This window comes from Rattus norvegicus, chromosome 10 (genome assembly GCF_036323735.1).
Source record: "Rattus norvegicus strain BN/NHsdMcwi chromosome 10, GRCr8, whole genome shotgun sequence".
Classification (NCBI taxonomy): Eukaryota; Metazoa; Chordata; class Mammalia; order Rodentia; family Muridae; genus Rattus; species Rattus norvegicus.
Window position 1 is genome coordinate 18,540,521 of NC_086028.1, and position 20,967 is coordinate 18,561,487.

Sequence of the window (20,967 nt, forward strand, 5' to 3'; positions counted from 1 at the left end):
GTTTGGCCTCAGTGGGAGAGGACACACCTAATCCTGCAGAGACTTGATAGAAGGGGGATACCTGTAGGAACCACCCTTACAGAGTAAAAGGATAGGGAGAAACCCTATAAGGGGGACCAAAAGTGAGGGCAGCAACATTTGGGATGTAAATACATAAATAACTTTCTAAAAATGCTTCCTTCTCTAAGTTGTTTTGCTCATGGAATTGTTTTTCAGAGCAAGAGAGAAGTAACTAAGGCACGAGACTTCTATACAACAAATTCTCTTCTGGATGAGCTGTGTTCAGGTCTGAGTCAATAGTGCTATTGGGTTGAGTTCAATGTTAATGAACCAACAATACATTTAAATAATGAGCCTTATAAAAACGTACACAATAAAACAATGGTTCTGTGTTGACAGTATGATGGAAATGTTACAACTCAGTTATACCCACGGGAACAATGATTAGATATTTGTGAATATGTTATTCTGATTATATAGACCATTATCACCAAAGAACAACAATCAGCTGTATTTCCTAGAATCCTAGCTTTCATGAGGCTCTTAACAGTGACACTTAAAAACAACAACAACAACAACAACAACAACAACAACAACAACAACAACAACAGTGACACTAACCAGTTACCAGGCTAGCAGTTGCACTGTGTGTAAATTATATTACTCACTTCTAAAATAAATGTAATTCTGAAATACTGCAAGCATAATTTTTATTGAACATTACTTTTTACCTGCCCTAAGGGAGTCACTACTTTTTAAATATTCTACTATAAGTCAGACACGATGGCACTGGCCTACGGCTCCATGACTTTGGAGGACTGAGGCAGAAATATTGCCTCGAGTTTAGGAACTGGGTCAGGCACACAGCGAGAGCCTGTATGCCCGCCCCTCCAAATACCACTACTTCTCACTGCAAAGCATGTGACTTAGGAGTGAATAATCACAATTATCTCCCGTGCATTCTATCACTTTAGTACTTACATAATAGTTACTGAGCTATGTCCCTATTCCTCAGGGGAAGCGGGCTTGCAGGTGTAGTGTGACATATGTCTCACTACCTAACTCAAGCCATTCCTGAGCACATTACATACATAGGCCAAGCTGTCACAACATTCAGTCTTCCGGCCAAACCTCCTCGGTGCAGGACTACAGGACTGAAGAACACACTACACACTAGTCCTGCTGCTTTAAAACTTACTAGGGAGGCTTCTCACTAGTGTGAACTGAACCATCTGCCTCGGCATTCTTATTTAAGAAACCTAATCTAAAACAGTTCAAAGTTGTTCCATGCACATAATTTTCATATTTCTCCATCAAATGGTAAATGTTTATATTAAAAAGCAGAAGTTGTTGGGAATGAAATACAGGTCTGTTAACTAAACGGGGAGACTTTATTTGAAGAGAGAGGCAGGGAGGGGAAAACCAGCACACTGAGCAGCCACCGGAAGCAAAGACTGGCTTCAAGTCCTACATCTGGCACCTGTCACATTACCGACTGGGCTTCCTAAGTATGCTTATAACACACAGAAGTCGGCACTGTGGGCACACGCTCTGCATGTTTTGGATATTATTACTATTACTGTTGAATAATGCCCTTTTAATGGTACTTCTATCATAGCCACACCAAAAAAGGAAAAAAAGAAAAAACCCATAAAAATACTCTGACATTTACATCTGTATTCTGTCTTCCTTCAGAAGCTTTACTAGAAAATGAAACTGCATAGTACTTACGAGTTTAAAATGGCTCCCACTCACAATGCTGTGCTATAATAAAAGTTAGATAAAACTCATCCCATAACTTCCTTAATGATGATTGTGTGATAAACAAATAAATTCGGAACTAAAAACAATTCTCCAAGAGGAGACATTCAGAAAATACGAAGTACTGCCAGGATTTTGGAAGGTGCATCTCCATGTGTGAAGGTCTGGGGGGCAAGAAAAACTCCGTGTTCAAGAGCTGAGTCTACTGGCATGGTGTTCCTACGTCGGGATGATTTTTGGAACGCTATATAAAGAGCACTATTGCCTAATAGCAGACTAAAGAAACATACATAAGACATCTCAATATTGGATATTAGCCCTCTATTGGATGTAGGATTGGTAAAGATCTTTTCCCAATCTGTTGGTTGCCGTTTTGTCCTAGTGACAGTGTCGTTTGCCTTTCAGAAGCTTTGAGATTTTATGAGATCCCATTTGTCTATTGTTCATCTTAGAACATAAACCGTTGGTGTTCTGTTCAGCGAATTTTCCCCTGTCCACGTGTTCGGGGCTCTTCCCCACTTTCTCTATTCAAGTTTCAGTGTATCTGGTTTTATGTGGAGGGCTTTGATCCACTTGGACTTGATCAGGGCGATAAGAATGGATCAATCTGTACTCATCTACATACTGACCTCCAGTTGAACCAGCACCATTTGTTGAAAATGCTATCTTTTTTCCATTGGATGGTTTTAGCTCCTTTGTCAAAGATCAAGTGCCCATAGGTGTGTGCATTCATTTCTGGGTCTTCAATTCTATTCCATTGATCTACCTGCCTGTCTCTGTACCAATACCATACAGTTTTTACCACTATTGCTCTGTAATACAGTTTGAGGTCAGGGATGGTGATTCTCCCAGAAGTTCTTATTGTTGAGAACAGTTTTCGCTATCCTGGGTTTTTTGTTATTCCAAATGAATGAGAATTGCTCTTTCTGACTCTATGAAGAAAGATGCACTTATTTACTATATTAATCCTGCCAATCCATGACTATGGGAGTTCTTTCCATCTTCTGAGATCTTCTTCGATATCTTTCTTCAGAGACTTGAAGTTCTTGTCATACAGATCTTTCACTTGCTTGGTATTTTATGTTATTTGTGACTATTGTGAAGGGTGTCGTGTCCCTAATTTCTTTCTCAGCCTGATTATCCTTTGAGTAGAGGAAAGCTACTGATTTGTTTGAGTTAATATCCAGCCACTTTGCTGAAGTTGTTTATCAGCTGAAGGAGTTCTATGGTGGAATTTTTGGGGTCATTTAAGTATACTATCATATCATTAGCAAATAGTGATGTTTTCACTTCATCCTTTCCAATTTGTATCCCTTTGATCTCCTTTTGTTGTCTAATTGCTCTGGCTAGGACTTTGAGTACTATATTGAATAGGAAGGGAGAGAGTAGGCGGCCTTGTCTAGACCCTGATTTTAGTGGAGTTGCTTCAAGTTTCTCTCCATTTAGTTTGATGTTGGGTACTGTATGTTGCTGTACTGGGTTGCTTTTACTATGGGTTTAGGTATGGGGCCTTGAATTCCAATATATACAAAGAACTCAAGAAGGTAGACTCCAGAGAGTCAAATAACTATATTAAAAATAGGGTACAAAGCTAAACAAAGAATTCTCAACTAGGAATAACAAATCGCCAAGAAGTACCTAAAGAAATGTTCAACATCCTTAGTCATCAGGGAAATGCAAATCAAAACAACTCTAAGATTCCACCTCACACCAGTCAGAATGGCTGAGATCAAAAACTCAGGTGACAGCAGATGCTAGTGAGGATGTGGAGAAAAAGGAACACTCCTCCATTGTTGGTGGGATTACCACCAACTGGTACAACCACTCTGGAAATCAGTCTGGTGGTTCCTAAGAAAACTGGACATAATACTACCTGAGGACCCAACTATACAACTCCTGGGCATAAACCCAAAAGATGCTCCAACATACAACAAGGGCAAATGCTCCACTATGTTCATAGCAGCCTTATTTATAATAGCCAGAAGCTGGAAAGAACAACAGAGATTTGAATGGATACAGAAAATGTGGTACATCTACACAATGGAGTACTACTCAGCTATCAAAAACAATGACTTCATGAAATTCATGGGCAAATGGATGAAACTAGAAAATATCATCCTGAGTGAGGTAACCCAGTCACAAAGAGCACACATGGTATGCACTCACTGATAAGTATTAGCCCAAAAGCTCAGATTACCCAAGATACAATTTACAGACTACATGAAGCTCAAGAAGCAGGAAGACCAAAGTGTGGATGCTTCAGTCCTTCTTAGAAGGGGGAACAAAATACTCACAGGAGGAAACACAGGGACAAAGAGTGGAGCAGAGACTAAAGGAAAGGCCATCCAGAGACTGCCTCACCTGGGGATCCATCCCACATGCAGTCACGAAACCCAGATACTATTGTGGATGCCAAGAAGTGCATGCTGACAGGAGCCTGATATAGCTGTCTCCTGAGATGATCTGCCAGAGCCGGACAAATAGAGGAGGATGCTTGCAGCCAACCTTTGGACTGAGAATATGGTCCCTAGTTGAGGGGTTAGAAAAAGGACTGCAGGAGCTGAAGGGGTTTACAACCCCATAGGAAGAACAACAATGTCAACCAACCAAATCCCTCAGAGATCCCAGGAACTAAACTACCAACCGAAGAGTTAACATGGAGCAACCCATGGCTCTAGCTACATATGTAGCAGAGGATAGCCTTGTTGGCATCAATGGTAGGAGATGCCCTTGGTCCTGTGAAGGCTCAATGCCCAAGTATAGGGGAATGCCAGGGCAGGGAGGCAGAAGGAAGTGGGTAGGTGGTGGGGAAGCAGCCTCATATAAGCAGGGCTAAGGGTCATAGGGGATTTCTAGAATGGAAACCGGGAAAAGGGATAACATTTGAAGTGTAAATAAATAAAATATCCAATAAAAATAAAAGACAGCGGAAGAGAGCTGAACACCCAGGAGTGCAGACATCCTGATACCGCTGGACAGACTGCCACTTCTGCACACCTGTGCCCACATCCTCGGTCTAAGGGGAAACTGCACAGTGCCTCTGGACACAGGAATAGAAGAACAGACAGCCACCAGTACCCGCGGTTCTGGTCTGTGCCCAGGACCAAACTGAACCAGCCAACTAGCTCCCTGTACTCAAATCCCATGGGGCAGAGAGCCGGACCCTCTGAAGTGGACACTCCTGAGAAGTCAGAGGAGACTATCTTCTGCCCACAGTCCAGACCCAAGAGGGACTCGCATAGTGCCAACTGTGCCCGCTGGGTGCAAGGACCTAGGAGCAATCAGGGGCAGGACCCTTTGATTCCTGCCAGCGCCCAGAGTTGGAAGACAGTCTCCAGGAGCACAGACACACCTGAAATCAGAGCACCTGTTCTCAGGAAAGGCTTAAAAAAAAAGAACAGTTAAACAGTTCTACAGGAATGCTGACACAGAGGCCTACAGCAGGGTCAAGTCACTCTCAGAAATAGCAAGACAAGCAAACACCAAAGACAACCCAATGGCTAGAGGCAAAGGCAGGAACCTAAACAACAGAAAACAAGATTATTTGGCATCATCAGAGCCCATTTCTCCCACCAAAGAAAATACTGGATATCCAAACACACCAGAAAAGCAAGATTTAGATTTAAAATCACATTTTTTTGGTAATGATGGAGGACTTTAAGAAAAACATAAAGAACTCCCTTAAAGAAATGCAGGAAAACACAAGTAAACAAGTAGAAGCTCTTAGAGAGGAAACACAAAAATCCCTGAAAGAATTACAGGAAAACACAACCAAACAAGTGAAGGAATTGAAAATGGAAATAGAAACAATAAAGAAAGCACAAAGGGAGACAACCCTGGATATAGAAAACCAAAGGAAGAGACAAGGAGCCGTAGACACAAGTATCACCAAAGAATACAAGAGATAGAAGAGAGAATCTCAGGGGCAGATGATACCATAGAAAACATCGACACAACTGTCAAAGATAATGTAAAAGGCAAAAAAGCTCCTAGGCAAAACATCCAGGTAATCCAGGACACAATGAGAAGATCAAACCTAAGGATAATAGGTATAGAAGAGAGTGAAGACTCCCAACTTAAAGGGCCAGTAAATATATCCAACAAAATCATAGAAGAAAACTTCCCTAACCTAAAGAAAGAGATGCCCATAAACATACAAGAAGCCTACAGAACTCCAAATAGATTGGACCAGAATAGAAATTCCTCCTGTCACATAATAGTTAAAACACCAAATGCACAAAACAAAGAAAGAATATTAAAAGCAGTAAGGGAAAAGGGTCAAGTGACATATAAAGGCAGACCTATAAGAATTACACCAGACTTCTCACCAGAGACTATGAAAGCCAGAAGACCCTGGACAGATGTCATACAGACCCTAAGAGAACACAAATGCCAGCCCAAGTTACTGTATTCAGCAAAACTCTCAATTAACATAGATGGAGAAACCAAGATATTCCGTGAAAAACCCAAATTTACACAATATCTTTCTACAAATCCAGCCCCACAAAGGATAAGAGATGGAAAACTCCCTCACAAGGAGAGAAACTACACCATATAGAAAGCAAGAATATAATTTCCTTGCAATGAAACCAAAAGAGGGACACACAAATATAATTCCACCTCTAACAACGAAAATAACAGGAAGTGACAATCATTATTCCTTAATATCTTTCAACATCCACGGACTCAATTCCCCAATAAAAAGACATGGACTAACAGAATGGATATGTAAAGAGGACCCAGCACTTTGCTGCATGCAGGAAACACACTTCAGAGACAAAGACAGACACTACCTCAGAGTAAATGGCTGGAAAACAACTTTCCAAGCAAATGGCCCAAGGAAACAAGCTGAAGTTGCCATTCTAATATCGAATAAAATTGACTATCAACAAAAAGTCACTAAAAAAAAATAAGGAAGGACACTTCATATTCATCAAAGGAAAAATCCACTAAGATGAACTCTCAATCCTAAATATCTATGCTCCAAATGCAAGGGCACTACATTCATAAAAGAAACCTTACTAAAGCTCAAAGCACACATTGCACCTCACAGGATAATAGTAGGAGATTTCAACACCACAATCTCATAAATGGACAGATCATGGAAACAGAAGTTAAAGAGACATAGAGAAACTAACAGAAATTTTGAACCAAATGGATTTAATAGATATTTATAGAACATTCTATCCTAAATCAAAAGGATATACCTTCTTCTCAGCACCTTATGGAACCTTCTCCAAAATTGACCATATAATCGGTCACAAAACAGGCCTCAACAGATACAGGAAGACAGAAATAATCCCATGCATCTTGTCAGATTACTACGCACTAAGACTGGTCTTCAATAACAACAATAATGACAGAAACTCCACATATACATGGAAGCTGAACAACACTCTACTCAATGACAACTTGGTCAAAGAAGAAATAAAGAAAGAAATTAAAGACTTCTTAGAATTTAATGAAAATGAAGATACAACATTCCCAAACTTATGGGACACAATGAAGGCGGTACTAAGAGGAAAGCTCATAGCTCTGAGTGCCTGCAGAAAGAAACAGGAGAGAGCATATGTCAGCAGCTTGACAGCACACCTAAAAGCTCTAAACTGCAACACTAAAAAGTCACACTGAGAAATTGCAATGCATATTCTCACATATTCAGAGTCAATAAAAAGTGTGATACACATAGACAAAAGGAGAACTCCATCAAAGGCAGTAAAGGGGAAGAAGAGGGCCAAAGGGTACAAATTTACAGTCATAGAACAATTACACCTCAAGACCGAAGACACATGGGACCTACAGGGAAGGCATGTGCTTTAAGTGACACTTGACTCTTTTTCACAAGGCACACAAAACTAAGGCAGAAGGGGGTAGAAGGGTACCGACCCAGACTACAGCACTCATTTCTTTATGAAAATATCTATCAAAATATCAGACTACACCTTAAGGATATACCAAAAAAATTATTTCATCCCTAAACTGCATCCAAAAATTCAAAGAACCATGTCAACAATATATTTAAACCAAACTTAGAAAAAAAAACTGATACATAAGATTCCTATCTATAAATCTCTTAGAATCTCATTTTATAAGATTAAATTTCATTATAATTTCCCATTTTTCTCCTTATTCTGAAATATTCAAGGCACTTGTTTTAGCAGCTGTTCAAGCATAGAACATTTTTTCCTTAACAAAATAATTATTGCTGTAATAATCTGTAATTATGGTTTATAACTGCAATAATCCCAAAGAAATCAGTCATTACCATAGATCACAAGTAATCGTTAACTACTGTTAATGACCTATTTCTTAGGGATTATTGTTTTTGTAAACCATGACCATATCACCACAGATATGAGAGAGCAAGACAATATAATACAAATGAGATCATAATATAATAATAAACTTATTTTGTAACATTAAAAGCCATTAAGCATCTAAATTAAAGCACACATAACTAAAGCATATAATTTTCTTTGTTCAACATTAACTGAACTGTTGAGTCTGCACAAAAGAAACTGAATACGACTGCATACAGTTGTACACGCTAGAGCAGTGCTGGGCATCCTTGTAATATAGGAACAATTACTTTTGACTACATTATAGGATCTTTAAAAGGTAGATAAATTTCGTCTTACTGACATTTTGACCAGAAAAATGGAAAACAAACATTTACTAAAATCTTTGCATGTGCAGACAGAAGAACTTGCATGTAAGAACTTTAATGATATACAATTAAAAAGGTTCTATTCGTACACATCAAGAATCAGGTGTAACTTAATACAGTCAATATATATCTCTCACAACCAATAAATTATTTGTTTTCAGTTAATCCTGTCTAGGTCCTGGACTATCTATAGTTTTATTAAAATTTCCTTCTTGAGAAAGACAGGCTTTTGATTTTTTACAACTAAATCTTGCTACATGCACACACACACACACACACACACACACACACACACACACACACAGTACCTCCCACAGAACATGTGAAGTCAGAATATAACCTGTAGGAATCCTTCTCTCCTTTCTCCATCTGAGTTCTTTGGACCAAACACAGGTCATGAGACTTGATGGCAAGTACCTTTATCTGTTGAGTCACCCTGCTAGTCCCCCACACTTGCTACATACAAAACCATATGTAATATATGTAAGCAGCAGATCAGCAACACGGTCATGGATACTTGACCAAGGTAGAAATTAGAAAGCAGAGAAGTTCCTAATAATGTGCCACTTAGCAAAGAAATAACCTGATTAGAAAATATTTTTGAACAAAAAAAAAATCAAGATTTGTGTGATAAAAGCTATGTCTAAGTTTTTTAAAAAGATAAAAGACAAAATAATAGAAATGAAAGCCTAGAGTCTGCAACACAACTAGACAAGTATCAAAACAAAACTAGACCCTAAAATAAAAATAATAGAAAATAAAGCAGCAATTTAAAAACCCAACCAAACTATAATTTGGTTCTCTAAAATGATCAACAAAACTAGTTGGATCAATTAAAGAAAAACGTTAAAAAAAATCAGTATCAAAAATGAAACAAAGTATACCACTTCAAATCCTATAGATATAAAAATGATAATGAATATTAGGAATAACTTTCTGACAATCCATTTTAATATAGTACAAATTTCCCTTTAAAAAAGAAGACAAAAATGAAAAAAGTTTGTTTGGCTAGAATTCTATACATTAAAGGCAGAAAAAGTCAAAATGGTGGAGGGGAGTTATTCAGTGATAGCATTCACAAACTCTGATAACACTGTATCAGACAATGCACGTATAAAAGAACACTTTATTAAATCAGGAACTCTACACTGGAATGGAAAATTCTACTGTGGAAACAAAAGGGTAGAGACAGGACCATGGCTCTATGCAGACAGCACAATCATGTAGAGAACTGGGGCAAGTCCACACACAGCTGGAATTGATAAGTAGTCAGAAAAGTTATACAACAAACAAATCAATTCTGATTTTATAGAGTCGCAAAGCATAATTAGGAAACATATCAATTTTATATCACAACTAATCAGTTGTGGAATATCAAAATATATAATAAATTTAGGACCATTTTTAATAACTACACACCAAAAACAAGGCCATTACAAAGACAATGTAAAGCTCATTAAGTGGCAGACCCCACAGCATTCAATGTTCCTATCTACACTATAGATTGAGGCAAAAAATGAATTTCAGTAAGTTACCCTTTAAGAACAGTGGGAACGGTCTCACACACCTGACAAACCTATTGTGAAAAAGAACAAAATTAAAGGCTCAACTGTATAGCAGCAGTGAACAAAATAACATTGTATTGGCCTATGAATAGATGCCCAGACTAATGGTACAGAAGAAGTCTGATAATCAACTTTTCTCTTGAGGGAAATTAGTTTGGCAAAAATGTCATGATAATTCAATAATGGAAAGATAATCTTGTCACCAAGTGATACTAGAACAACCTGAATGACTGTATAAAAGAAAGCCTTGATTGACAACTCACAATAGTCAAAAGATTAATCTGAAACGGATCACAGACCTAAACGTTAACAGCTCAGATGATTAACTTAAGGAAAAATCTCTGTGATGTTGCCATGTAGGATTTCTTAAATACAGAAAACAAGCCCTATGGGGGTGGGGGAGTAAACTTCCAAAGCTGAAAACTTTAGGTCTTAGCAGGGTGTGGTGAAGCATGTCTTTGATCCTAGCACTTAAGTACGACGCAAAGGGAGCTGGAGCTCTTGGAAGCAGAGCAAGCTCCAGGACAGCCAGGGCTACACAAAGAAAACCAGCAAAATAAAATAAAACAAAACAAAGAAAACTTTAGTTTTAAAAAACAGTAGGGGCTGGAGAGATGGCTCAGAGGTTGGTTAAGAGCACTGTCTGTTCTTCCAGAGGTCCTGAGTTCAATTCCCAGCAATCACATGGTGGCTCACAACCACCTGTAAAGAGATCTGATGCCCTCTTCTGGCCTGCAGGCATACATGCAAGCAGAAAGCTGTATGATGTATACATAAATAAATATTAAAAAAAATAGTAAGAAAGCAAAGCACAGGCTGAGAAAAGTACTTTTCCAAAATACAAGTAAAAGAAGAATTTGTACAAATCGCAAGTCTTCCTACAATCCCACAATGAGAACACATACAAAAGCCAATCACTCAACTTTAAATGGGCAAAAGATATATGATTTAAAAGGCACCTGAAAGATGTCAACAACAATTAACCAGCAGGTGCAACACTGGGACCCAGCAGATTGGCAAAATTCAAAAGAAGCCAAAACCAAGAGTAGGTGGTTCAAAAAGACTTTTCTTTCCCCTCAAAACAAACAAAAAAAAACATAAGAGGTGTCCAAACCAAGAGAGATGCAAATTGGAATAAGGAAATACAGGACGCATGAAAAAGCAAAACAACATGATTTCTTAAAAAGACTGTAAGTCCTCTACTACTGAACTCAAGATACTGCAAAAAGGTAGAATGTCAATGAGCCTGTCAAAGGTCTCTGCTAAAAACGATCAGTGATGTAGGGAAGAATACAAGCAAACAGACAAAGGCAACTCTGGACAGAAAGGAAAGGGCAGCAAATGGATTAGAAAATCAATGTACCTATACATCAGTCAGTCATACGGAAGAAAAAGAATCAGCAAGGAAACCAGCCAGATTATAAAGGGCAAAGGCAAACAGAAACATAAAATAAGGAAACAAAATAAGAAAATAAGGAAGCAAGAAGAAAAAATTAAAAAAAAAACCTCAATGGAACAGGGCCAAAAAGATAGCTCACCCAATAAAGGCTCCTGCCATGGAGGCTGGTGGGCTGCAGGTGGACGGAAAGAAGTCCTGGAACAAGTTGTCCTCTAGAGTCTCTGTAAGAGCTGTGGCATTAGTGCATGAACATACATGTACATACACAAACATACAACATAAACTTTACAATGGGATAAAAAAGTAAAACTCAATGAATAAAGTAAAAAATAAATAAATTAGCAAAAAAAAAAAAAAAAAAACTCGATCAAGTAGAAGAAAAAGGTTATGGGGCTGGAGGATAGGGGTGGTATGACACCAAATCAAAACATCAATAAAGGGGAAAAATAAAAAGACCACGAGATCCCAGAACTCTGGAATGATCAAGAGTTCACTCTAACAGGTGGAATTGGCACACACCTTTAATCCCAGCATTTGGGATGAAGAGGTAGGCGATCTCTGGGTTTGAGGCCCGCTTAATCTACAAACTGAGTTCCAGGACAGCCAGAACTACACAAAGAAACTCTGTCTTGAAAAACAAACAAAAAAGAGAACAAATCTTAGAAGGCACAGAATAGAAGAAACTGAAACAAATGCTGAAGGCAAAGAATCCATCTAATACAGAAAACTCACCAAATCTAGAGAAAGAAAATGGTCATCCAAATACAAGGGACACAGAGAACTGCAAATAGACATGAGCAGAGAAGAATCACTCCAAATACACATAATGGAGAAAATACTGAAATTAAAAGTAACACAAGAGAATGAGACAATGTAGAGGATGTGACAAGTCACCTCTATAGGTGTGCTACGTAACAGGAGGAGGCTCAGGAGACGCAGGAAAGCCACATCTTTGCATTTAAGAGCTACAGGACCTCCTCCAAAGAAAGTCACGGAAGCAGTGAATACCTGCCGAGAAGACACTGACCAGCCTGGTGCCTATAAGTCAGGCAGAGAACACCAACATGGCAGCTTTTCATCACCTGAACTAAAATAGGCTTTTCGGTGATGTACTTGTCTCTGAGTCGGCCCTCTTCCTGTATGTATTTATACTCCTGTAAATAACTCTAATGAACTCATCACCTTGCCAAGTTGGAATTGTTTGACCTATTGTTGGTTTCCTGTCTGTGATATCTAGGTATTTGTTCGTGTTTCCTAAGGAAGTGTCACACAACTGAAAAAACATAAGATACCACTGTAATAACCTTAATTGTAAATGGACTAAACTTACTAATAAAAGGTGCAGACTACCTGACTGAATAAATAAATCAGATCCAACTATCTGTGTCTCCAAGAAATATGTCTCAATAATAAAGACACTCACAGAATCAAGTATGGAAAGCATCATAAAAGCAAATGAAAGCTGAAACAAATTGCATATTATTCCCAAAAGCTGTAAGCTAGAAGAAACTGATACATGCTAATAAAGAGAATGACTCATCAAAAAGCTGTTAACAATTGTAAATATATATGCAAAAAAAATCACGATTCCAAATTTCATAAAACAAACACCAATGAACATAAAAGTTCAAGTCAGTAATTCTCAGAGTTAAAATACAATGATTATCAAATGAACTTAACAGAAATATACATAATATTCTACTTAAAAGATACAAAACACATTTTCAGTAGCTGATGGAACTGTGTCTAAAAAAGACCCCCTTTCTATGGCATAAAACAAGCCTTAAAAACTCAAAGAATCAAAATAATTTGGGAAATTATACAGGGTGGTTCTCATGCTTTGATGGGGAATCAGCACATGAACACTGAAGGTCCTATTCTGTAATTGGTTCTTGATCGATCAATAAAGATGCCAGTGGCCAATGGCTGGGCGGAAGAGGCAGAACTTCCAGGTTCCTGAAGGCAGGCTAGGAGATATGGAGGAGGAAAAAGAATTCACCATGCTTCAGAGGAAGAGAGAGCCACCAGCCATGTGAGACCTTGGGTAGAGTGGCCATTGGCTGCTTCAACTGGGTCTAGGGTAGCAGGCAAAAGATTTAAAAATGCAACTAAGCTAAGGGTAGATTTACGCTGCTGAGCAAGAAGGTAACTGGGAAACTAAGTTAAGGGCAGACTTTAGAGTGTTGAACAAGAAACAAAGGGAAGGACACGCTAGTTGCTGGAGACTTAGAAGAGCCCAGCTGCTGGGCCAAGCCTTATAGCAGGTTAAAAATGGGCTAATATATGTGAATGGGTCTTTCATCCACTGATCCAAGGGGACCAGAGTGGGTGCTGGTAGCACAGTCTGTCAGAAGCTCAAAGTGGGGTAGTAGAAACTACACACTATGTGAAATGTCGGGTCATAGTGGAATAAAACTAAAAATTGGTAAGAAAGAAGCCCAAAAGTTACACAATATACAGAGACCGAATAATAACTCCTAAATAATCACTGAGTGATTAAAGAAGAAACTTTCAGATTTCTTAGAATCCCCCCCCCAAAAAGGGGGGGGGGGCTTGCTTTGCCAGGACCTTTGGAACATAGGTGAGGCAATTCCTAACCAAAAAATTTACAGCTGTCCGTGTTTACACGAATAAATCAGCAAAGTTTTCCAATGTACAACCTAATGACATATCACAAAGTCCTAGAAGAGAAGACAACTCCCAGACCACAGCAGCAAATAGGAAAAAAATTAATAAAACCACCACTAAAAGAAGTAATGAGAATCCACAATAGAGTTGGTTCTTTTAAACAAGACTGGCAAACCTTTAGCCAACAAGCACAAAGAGAAAGACACAGATTAATAAATATGAAGAAGGGGGGTTGGGGATTTAGCTCGGCGGTAGAGCACTTGCCTAGCAAGCGCAAGGCCCTGGGTTCGGTCCCCAGCTCCGAAAAAAAGAAAAAGAAAAAAGAAAAAAAGAAAAAGGAACAAACTTTGAAATCGTATTCCAACACACTGAAAAATAGAAGAAATAAATTTCTAGACACATACACTCTATTTCCTCAATCAAGAGGAGATAAAAAAGAACTTTTTTTTTTTTTTTTTGGTTCTTTTTTTCGGAGCTGGGGACCGAACCCAGGGCCTTGCGCTTCCTTGGTAAGCGCTCTACCACTGAGCTAAATCCCCAGCCCGATAAAAAAGAACTTAAGCAGATTCCTAACATCAATGAAATTGAAGCAACAGTCAAAAGCTTCATAACCCCCCCCCAAAAAAAACCCAAAAACCCCAAAACCCTAGAATGAGATAAATCCCTACTAAATTCTATCTAAAGGTTAAAGAAGGACCAATACTAATGCTCCTCAGACTCTCCCATAAGACAGAAGGGACAGGTATTTAAGGAGACAGTCCAGTTGGTAAAGAGGCAGCCATGCGAGCATTAGGCCCTGGACTCCAATCCACAGCACCACGTAGAAGGCAGGCATTGTAGTGCATGCATGTCATCTCACTGCAAGGAGCAGAGTGGGTGGGTAACAGCTCCACGTTCACTGAGTGACCCTGTCTCAAAAAATAAAGAGGAGGGACTGGAGAGACAGAGCAGAGATTTAAGAGCACTGGTTGTTCTTCCAGACTACCTGGAATTGATTCCCAATTCCCACATAGTGGCTAACAACTGTCTGTAACTCCAGTTTCAGGGGATCTGATGTCCTCTTTTGATTTCTGTGTGTGATGCATAGACATAAATGCAGGCAAGACACGTGCACATAAAAATAATAAAACAAAAAAACTGTAAAGGGAGAGTGGTTGAAAACGACACTCTATCCAACATCTGACATCCAGGCACATGTGAACCCGCACAAACACATATAGGTACACACACTCACATATACTAAATACATACACAAGGAAACAGAAAGGAAAGGAACATTACCAAAGTCACTCAATAAAGCCAGCATTACTCTATCAGCAAGACCAGATGGATTCAAAACCCATGAGGAAGCACATCAAACATCCCTGCAGTTAGGGAAATGTAAAATTGCTCTGAGAAGTCCTTGAGCAGTTTTAGAATGACGAGGACAGAGACAACACATGAGAACATGAATGGGAAAAGAATACACATTTGCTGCTGGTGGGAATGCAAACTTGTGCAACCAGTACAGAAAGAGTCGAGTCGCTTTTGAAAATGAGAACAGACAACACATGACCCAGATACAGCACTCCCGGATCTACTCCTAAGGGACCAGAGGGACTTGTGCTTCCGTGTTTAGTGCTGTGCTGTTTGCCATGGCTAGTAAATGCCACCAGCCTAGATGCCCATCAACAAACAAACACATCAAGAAAACAGGGTACGCATATACAATGGCATTTTGTCTACCTATGAAGAAAAATGAAATCACATTTGGTAGAAATGGATAGAACCAGAAATCATTATTTGAAGAGACTCCAAAAGACATATATTGCTTGTTTTGTCCCATACAAAGATTGTAGATTTAAAATTATATATATATAATTTTATATATAATTATATATGTCATTATATAATTATATATAATTATCAATATATATAATCAATATATCAATATATAATTATATTATATATATATCATGGGGATAGTATAAAAGGGTATATTTATAACTGTGGGTGTTGTATATGTCATAAAACTAGACAAAGGGTCATAAAAAATGAGGAAGGAGGAAAGGAAGGGATGGAAGGCATGAGACAGAAACAGGAATGACACTCCAGAGTGAAAAGGGGAGCAGAGAAGCAGGGAGGAGCAGGGTCCAGGGGAGCTGGAAGGGAATGATAGTGAGAACAGCACCTAACAATACAAACCGCAGGGTGCATGCGAGGGAAGCCCTTGTTTTGCATACAATACAAACTAATACAAACTACCAATTATTTCATCCGGATATTGCAGTTTAAAAATCTGAAAAAAAATTGTTGATTGCTATCTGTCTGAAAGTATTTGAAGGAATCAAACAGTGCACCCTCAATCAGAAAGATTAAAGATGAAATAATAAGGATAAAAGTTAAAAGCCCACAAGTAGGGAAGGAGGGAGGGGAGGGAAAGGGGATGGAGGTGAAGGGAGAGGGAAACAGGATCTGGTATTGGGGGGTGGGGGAGGACTGAGCCCTGAGAGTCAGCAGAAAGAATGAAAACAGGTGACCTCAAGAGGAAGGTGGTTGGAAGGACGGTCTGGAAAACACCAGAGACTTGGGGAGTGAGAGACCAGCAGGACTCAAGGGGGGAGGGGGACTGGATGAAATGCCCTAGAGTGGGGAGAGGGAACTTATTGAACCACTCCAGCAGAAAGACAGGGCATCAAGTAAGGGATGGGGTTGCTATCCCACACCCAAAGCTCTGATCCATAATTCTTCCTGTCTGAAAGAAATGCAGGAATGGAAATGGAGAAGAGCCTGAGGAAAAGAAGGTCCAGCAACAGGCCCAAAGTGGGATCCAGCTCAAGGGGAGGCCCAAGACCTGACACCATTCACAGGCTATGGGGCGGTTCACAAAAAGGGACCTACCATTAATGCCCTCTGAAAGACCCAAAAAGCAGCTGAAAGAGGCAGATGCAGGTATGTGCACCCAACCAATGGACAGAAGCTGCTGATCCCTCTGGTTGAATTAGGAAAAAGCTGGAGGAAGCTGAGGAGGAGGGCAACCCTGTAGGAGGACCAGCAGTCTCAATTAACCTGGACCCCCAAGATCTCTCAAATACTGAATCAACAACCTGGCAGCAGACACCAGCTATGATGAGGCTTCCAACACATACAGCAGAGGACTCCGGGTCTGAGTTCAGTCAGAGAAGATGCATCTAACCTTCAAAGAGACTGGAGGCCCAGGAAGTTTAGAGGTCTGGTGGGGCAGGTGGGGTGGGGGCATCCTTGTGGAGACTGGGAGGCTGGACGGGGAGGAGGTATAGAATATAGAACAGTGGGGATGGGAGGTGGACTGGGAAGAAAATAAAAATAAATAACTTGAAGCAGTTATTACAGAGCAATAGTCATAAAAAACGTATGGTATTGGTACAGAGACAGGCAGGTAGATCAGTGGAACAGAATTAAAGACCCAGAAATGAGCCCACACACCTATGGTCACTTGATCTTTGACAAAGGAGCTAAAACCATCCAGTGAAAGAAAGACAGCATTTTCAACAAATGGTGCTGGCTCAACTGCAGGTTAGCATGTAGAAGAATGCAAATCAATCCATTCTTATTGCCCTGTACAAAGATCAAGTCCAAGTGGATCAAAGACCTCCACATAAAACCAGATACACTGAAACTTAATAGAGAATGTAGGGAAGAGCCCCGAACACATGGACACAGGGGAAAATTCGCTGAACAGAACACCAAAGGTTTATGTTCTAAGATCAACAATAGACAAATGGGATCTCATAAAATCTCAGAGCTTCTGTAAGGCAAAAGACACTGTCACTAGGACAAAATGGCAACCAACAGATTGGGAAAAGATCTTTACCAATCCTACATCTGATAGAGGGCTAATATCCAATATATACAAAGAAGTCAAGAAGGTAGACTCCAGAGAGCCAAATAACCCTACTAAAAAATGGGGTACCGAGCTAAACAAAGAATTCTCAGCTGTGAATTATCAAAAGAAATGTTCAACATCCTTAGTCATCAGGATGACTAAATGCAAATCAAAACAACCCTGAGATTCCACCTCACACCAGTCAGAATGGCTAAGATAAAAACCCAGGTGACAGCAGATGCTGGTGAGGATGTGGAGAAAATAGAACACTCCTCCATTGTTGGTGGGATTGCAAACTGTTACAACCACTCTGGAAATCAGTCTGGAGCTTCCTCAGAAAATTGGACATTGTACTACCTGAGGACCCAGCTATACCTCTCCTGGGCATATACCCAAAAGATGCTCCAACATACAACAAAGACACATGCTCCTCTATGTTCATAGCAGCCTTATTTATAATAGCCAGAAGCTGGAAAGAACCCAGATGCCCTTCAACAGAGGAATGAATTCAAAACATGTTGTACGTCTACACAATGGAGTACTACTCAGCTACCAAAAGCAATGACTTCATGAAATTCATAGGCAAATGGATGGAACTAGAAAATATCATCCTGAGTGTGGTTACTCAATCACAGAAAAATACACATGGTATGCACTCATTGACAAGTGGATATTAGCCAAAAAGCTCGAATTACCCAAGATGCAATCCACAGACCACAGGAAGCTCAAGAAGAAGGATGACCAAAACTCGGATGCTCCTACTCCTCCTTAAAAGGGGGAAAAAAATCCATAGGAGGGGATATGGAAGCAAAGTTTAGAGCAGCAACTCAAGGAATGGCCATTCAGAGCCTGCCCCACATGTGGCCCATATATATATATATATATATATATATATATATATATATATATATATATATATATATATATATATATATATACAGTTACCAAAACTAGATAAGATGGATGAAGCTAAAAAATGCATGCTGAAAGGGACCAGATATAGAGCTCTCCTGAGAGATACATCCAGAGCATGTCCAATACAGAGGTCAATGCTAGCAGCAAACCACTGAACTGAGAACAGGACCCCCTTGGGGAGAATTAGAGGAAGGATTGAAGAGTTGAAGGGGCTTGCAACCCCATAAGAACAACAATGCCAACCAACCAGAGCTTCCAGGGACTAAACCACTACCCAAAGACTACACATGGACTGACCCAGGGCTCCAACTGCATATGTAGCAGAGAATAGCCTTGTTGGGGCACCAGTGGAAGGGGAAGCCCTTGGTCCTGCCAAGGTTGGACCCCCAGTGCAAGGGAAAAAGGGGGGGCGGAGGGGGGATGTATAGGGGAGGGGAGGGAATGGGGGCTTATGGACAGGAAACCGGGAAGGGGAATAACATTTGAAATGTAAGTAAAGGAATATATCTAATAAAAAATTTAAGAAAAATACAAAGCAAATAAAATTTTTAAACATTAAAAATAAATAAATAAAAGCCATGGTGAAGACTAATAAATAAATAAAAATAAAATCTGGTTTGGCTTCTTTTACTAGCTGACTTTGAGTGTCCAGTCTACTATTGAAAAGAAGGAAAAACTTCAAAGACAATAACATCACACTGTCTGCTTGAGGATCATTAGTAGTTGTTCCTCATGAGTCCATGTTGAGTTGTTGCCTGTGTGTCTCATAAACATATTAAAGGTCAATAGTCAAGTCACCAAAATACCCAACAGCTTAATATATAATCAGTGGTTTTAAGGGACTAGACAGAATGGGGGAAACACAAAATTAGTTTACCTCAAGACAGACTGGCCTCAAACTCAGAGCTCTGCCTGCCTCTGCTCCAGAATGCTGGGATTAAAGGCAGGTGTCACCACCGTACCTGGCTTACTGCAGGATTCTGACAGTGACTGACGGCTCTACTCACTATGGCACACTGCTCACAACTGTGTAGCACAGACTGACCTTCTTGAATAGCCATGTCAATAGCTAGCCCTGAAGCAGAATGCAGAAGCTTTTGATAGTTCTGTGCATTTTGGTCAAATAGCTGAACAAGAAGAGTACACGTCTTTTCATATTCACATCTGCTGACTGTACACAGCTGCTCCAGCTGCTGGAACACGGTAGCAGTGTCATCCAGGGGGTCTTCTAAATTATCTCTGAAATAGGAAAGATATTCGCTTACAATGTGGTACACCTTAATCACAACACAGAAGCTTTGCAATGAAGTTGACATGATTATGCACATAGAAATTAACACACACACACACACACACACACACACACACACACACACACACACACACACACAGAAAAAGCTATTAGACCTAAGAAGTGAACTTACTGTGAAGTCATAGCAAACTTAGCTGCTCTCTAATGGCAGAGAGTGAAAGTGGAATATTAAACAACAGTGTCGCACGACTTAAACAGCATGCTAAGTAGGGTGAGGGTTCCTGCCTTAGCTCAAGCACTCAGGAAACACAGACAAAGGAGCAGGAGGTTAAGCCCAGCCTCAGTTACAAGTACATAAAGGCTACCCTGGTCCCATGAGACGCTGTTCTCTAAAGTAAGTGTGTGAAACTAAGTAAGCATAATACAAAGGTACTAACTAAATCTAACTAAAGATGCTCAAAATCTAAACACTGCGTTATAAAGGACTGACCAAAGGAAGCTAGAGAGGCAAACAAACGAGGCAGATGCGCCAGCCATGTCTGCTGACCAGAAGGCACGACACTGCCAAAATCTCAGTTTCTCTCCCAGATTAACAGATGACATATGATAAAATTTCAGCGAAGCAGGAATTTCCTTGTAGAAATTCCACGACTGAGCAATGAGTCAGCTGACACAGTGCTTACTGCAAAGACTGAGGACCTGACCTTGATCCCTGGAACTCTATAAAGATGGAAGGAGCAAGACAACCCCGTGAAATGTCCTCTGACCTGCACACAGGTGCTAGGCATGTACTCTCCCCCATACAATAATAATGCATTTTTTAAATAAAATACGAGCCTAAAAAACTAATGCTAAATTTTACATGGAGAAAAAAATGAAGTACAATCACCAAGACAATTCTGAATAGTGAAAACCAAGTTGGAAGACTCACATCAT

The 20,967-nt window shown here is 39.8% G+C and overlaps 1 protein-coding gene across 11 annotated transcripts in view; it reads right to left on the reverse strand.

The window, feature by feature from the left end:
• Ranbp17 (RAN binding protein 17) overlaps positions 1–20,967 on the reverse strand; it is a 302,529-nt gene that overhangs the window by 235,887 nt on the left and 45,675 nt on the right. For 10 of the 11 annotated variants that reach the window (XR_010055172.1, XR_010055171.1, XR_010055174.1 and 7 more), the window contains one exon: positions 19,825–20,018. The exons of the other annotated variant lie outside the window; for it this stretch is intronic. Coding sequence is in view for 6 of the 10 variants with exons in the window: in XM_063268960.1 (XP_063125030.1) it covers positions 19,825–20,018 (194 nt within the window). In the remaining 4 variants the exon portion in view is untranslated. The remainder of the gene's footprint in view (positions 1–19,824; positions 20,019–20,967) is intronic. 11 annotated transcript variants of the gene reach the window in all.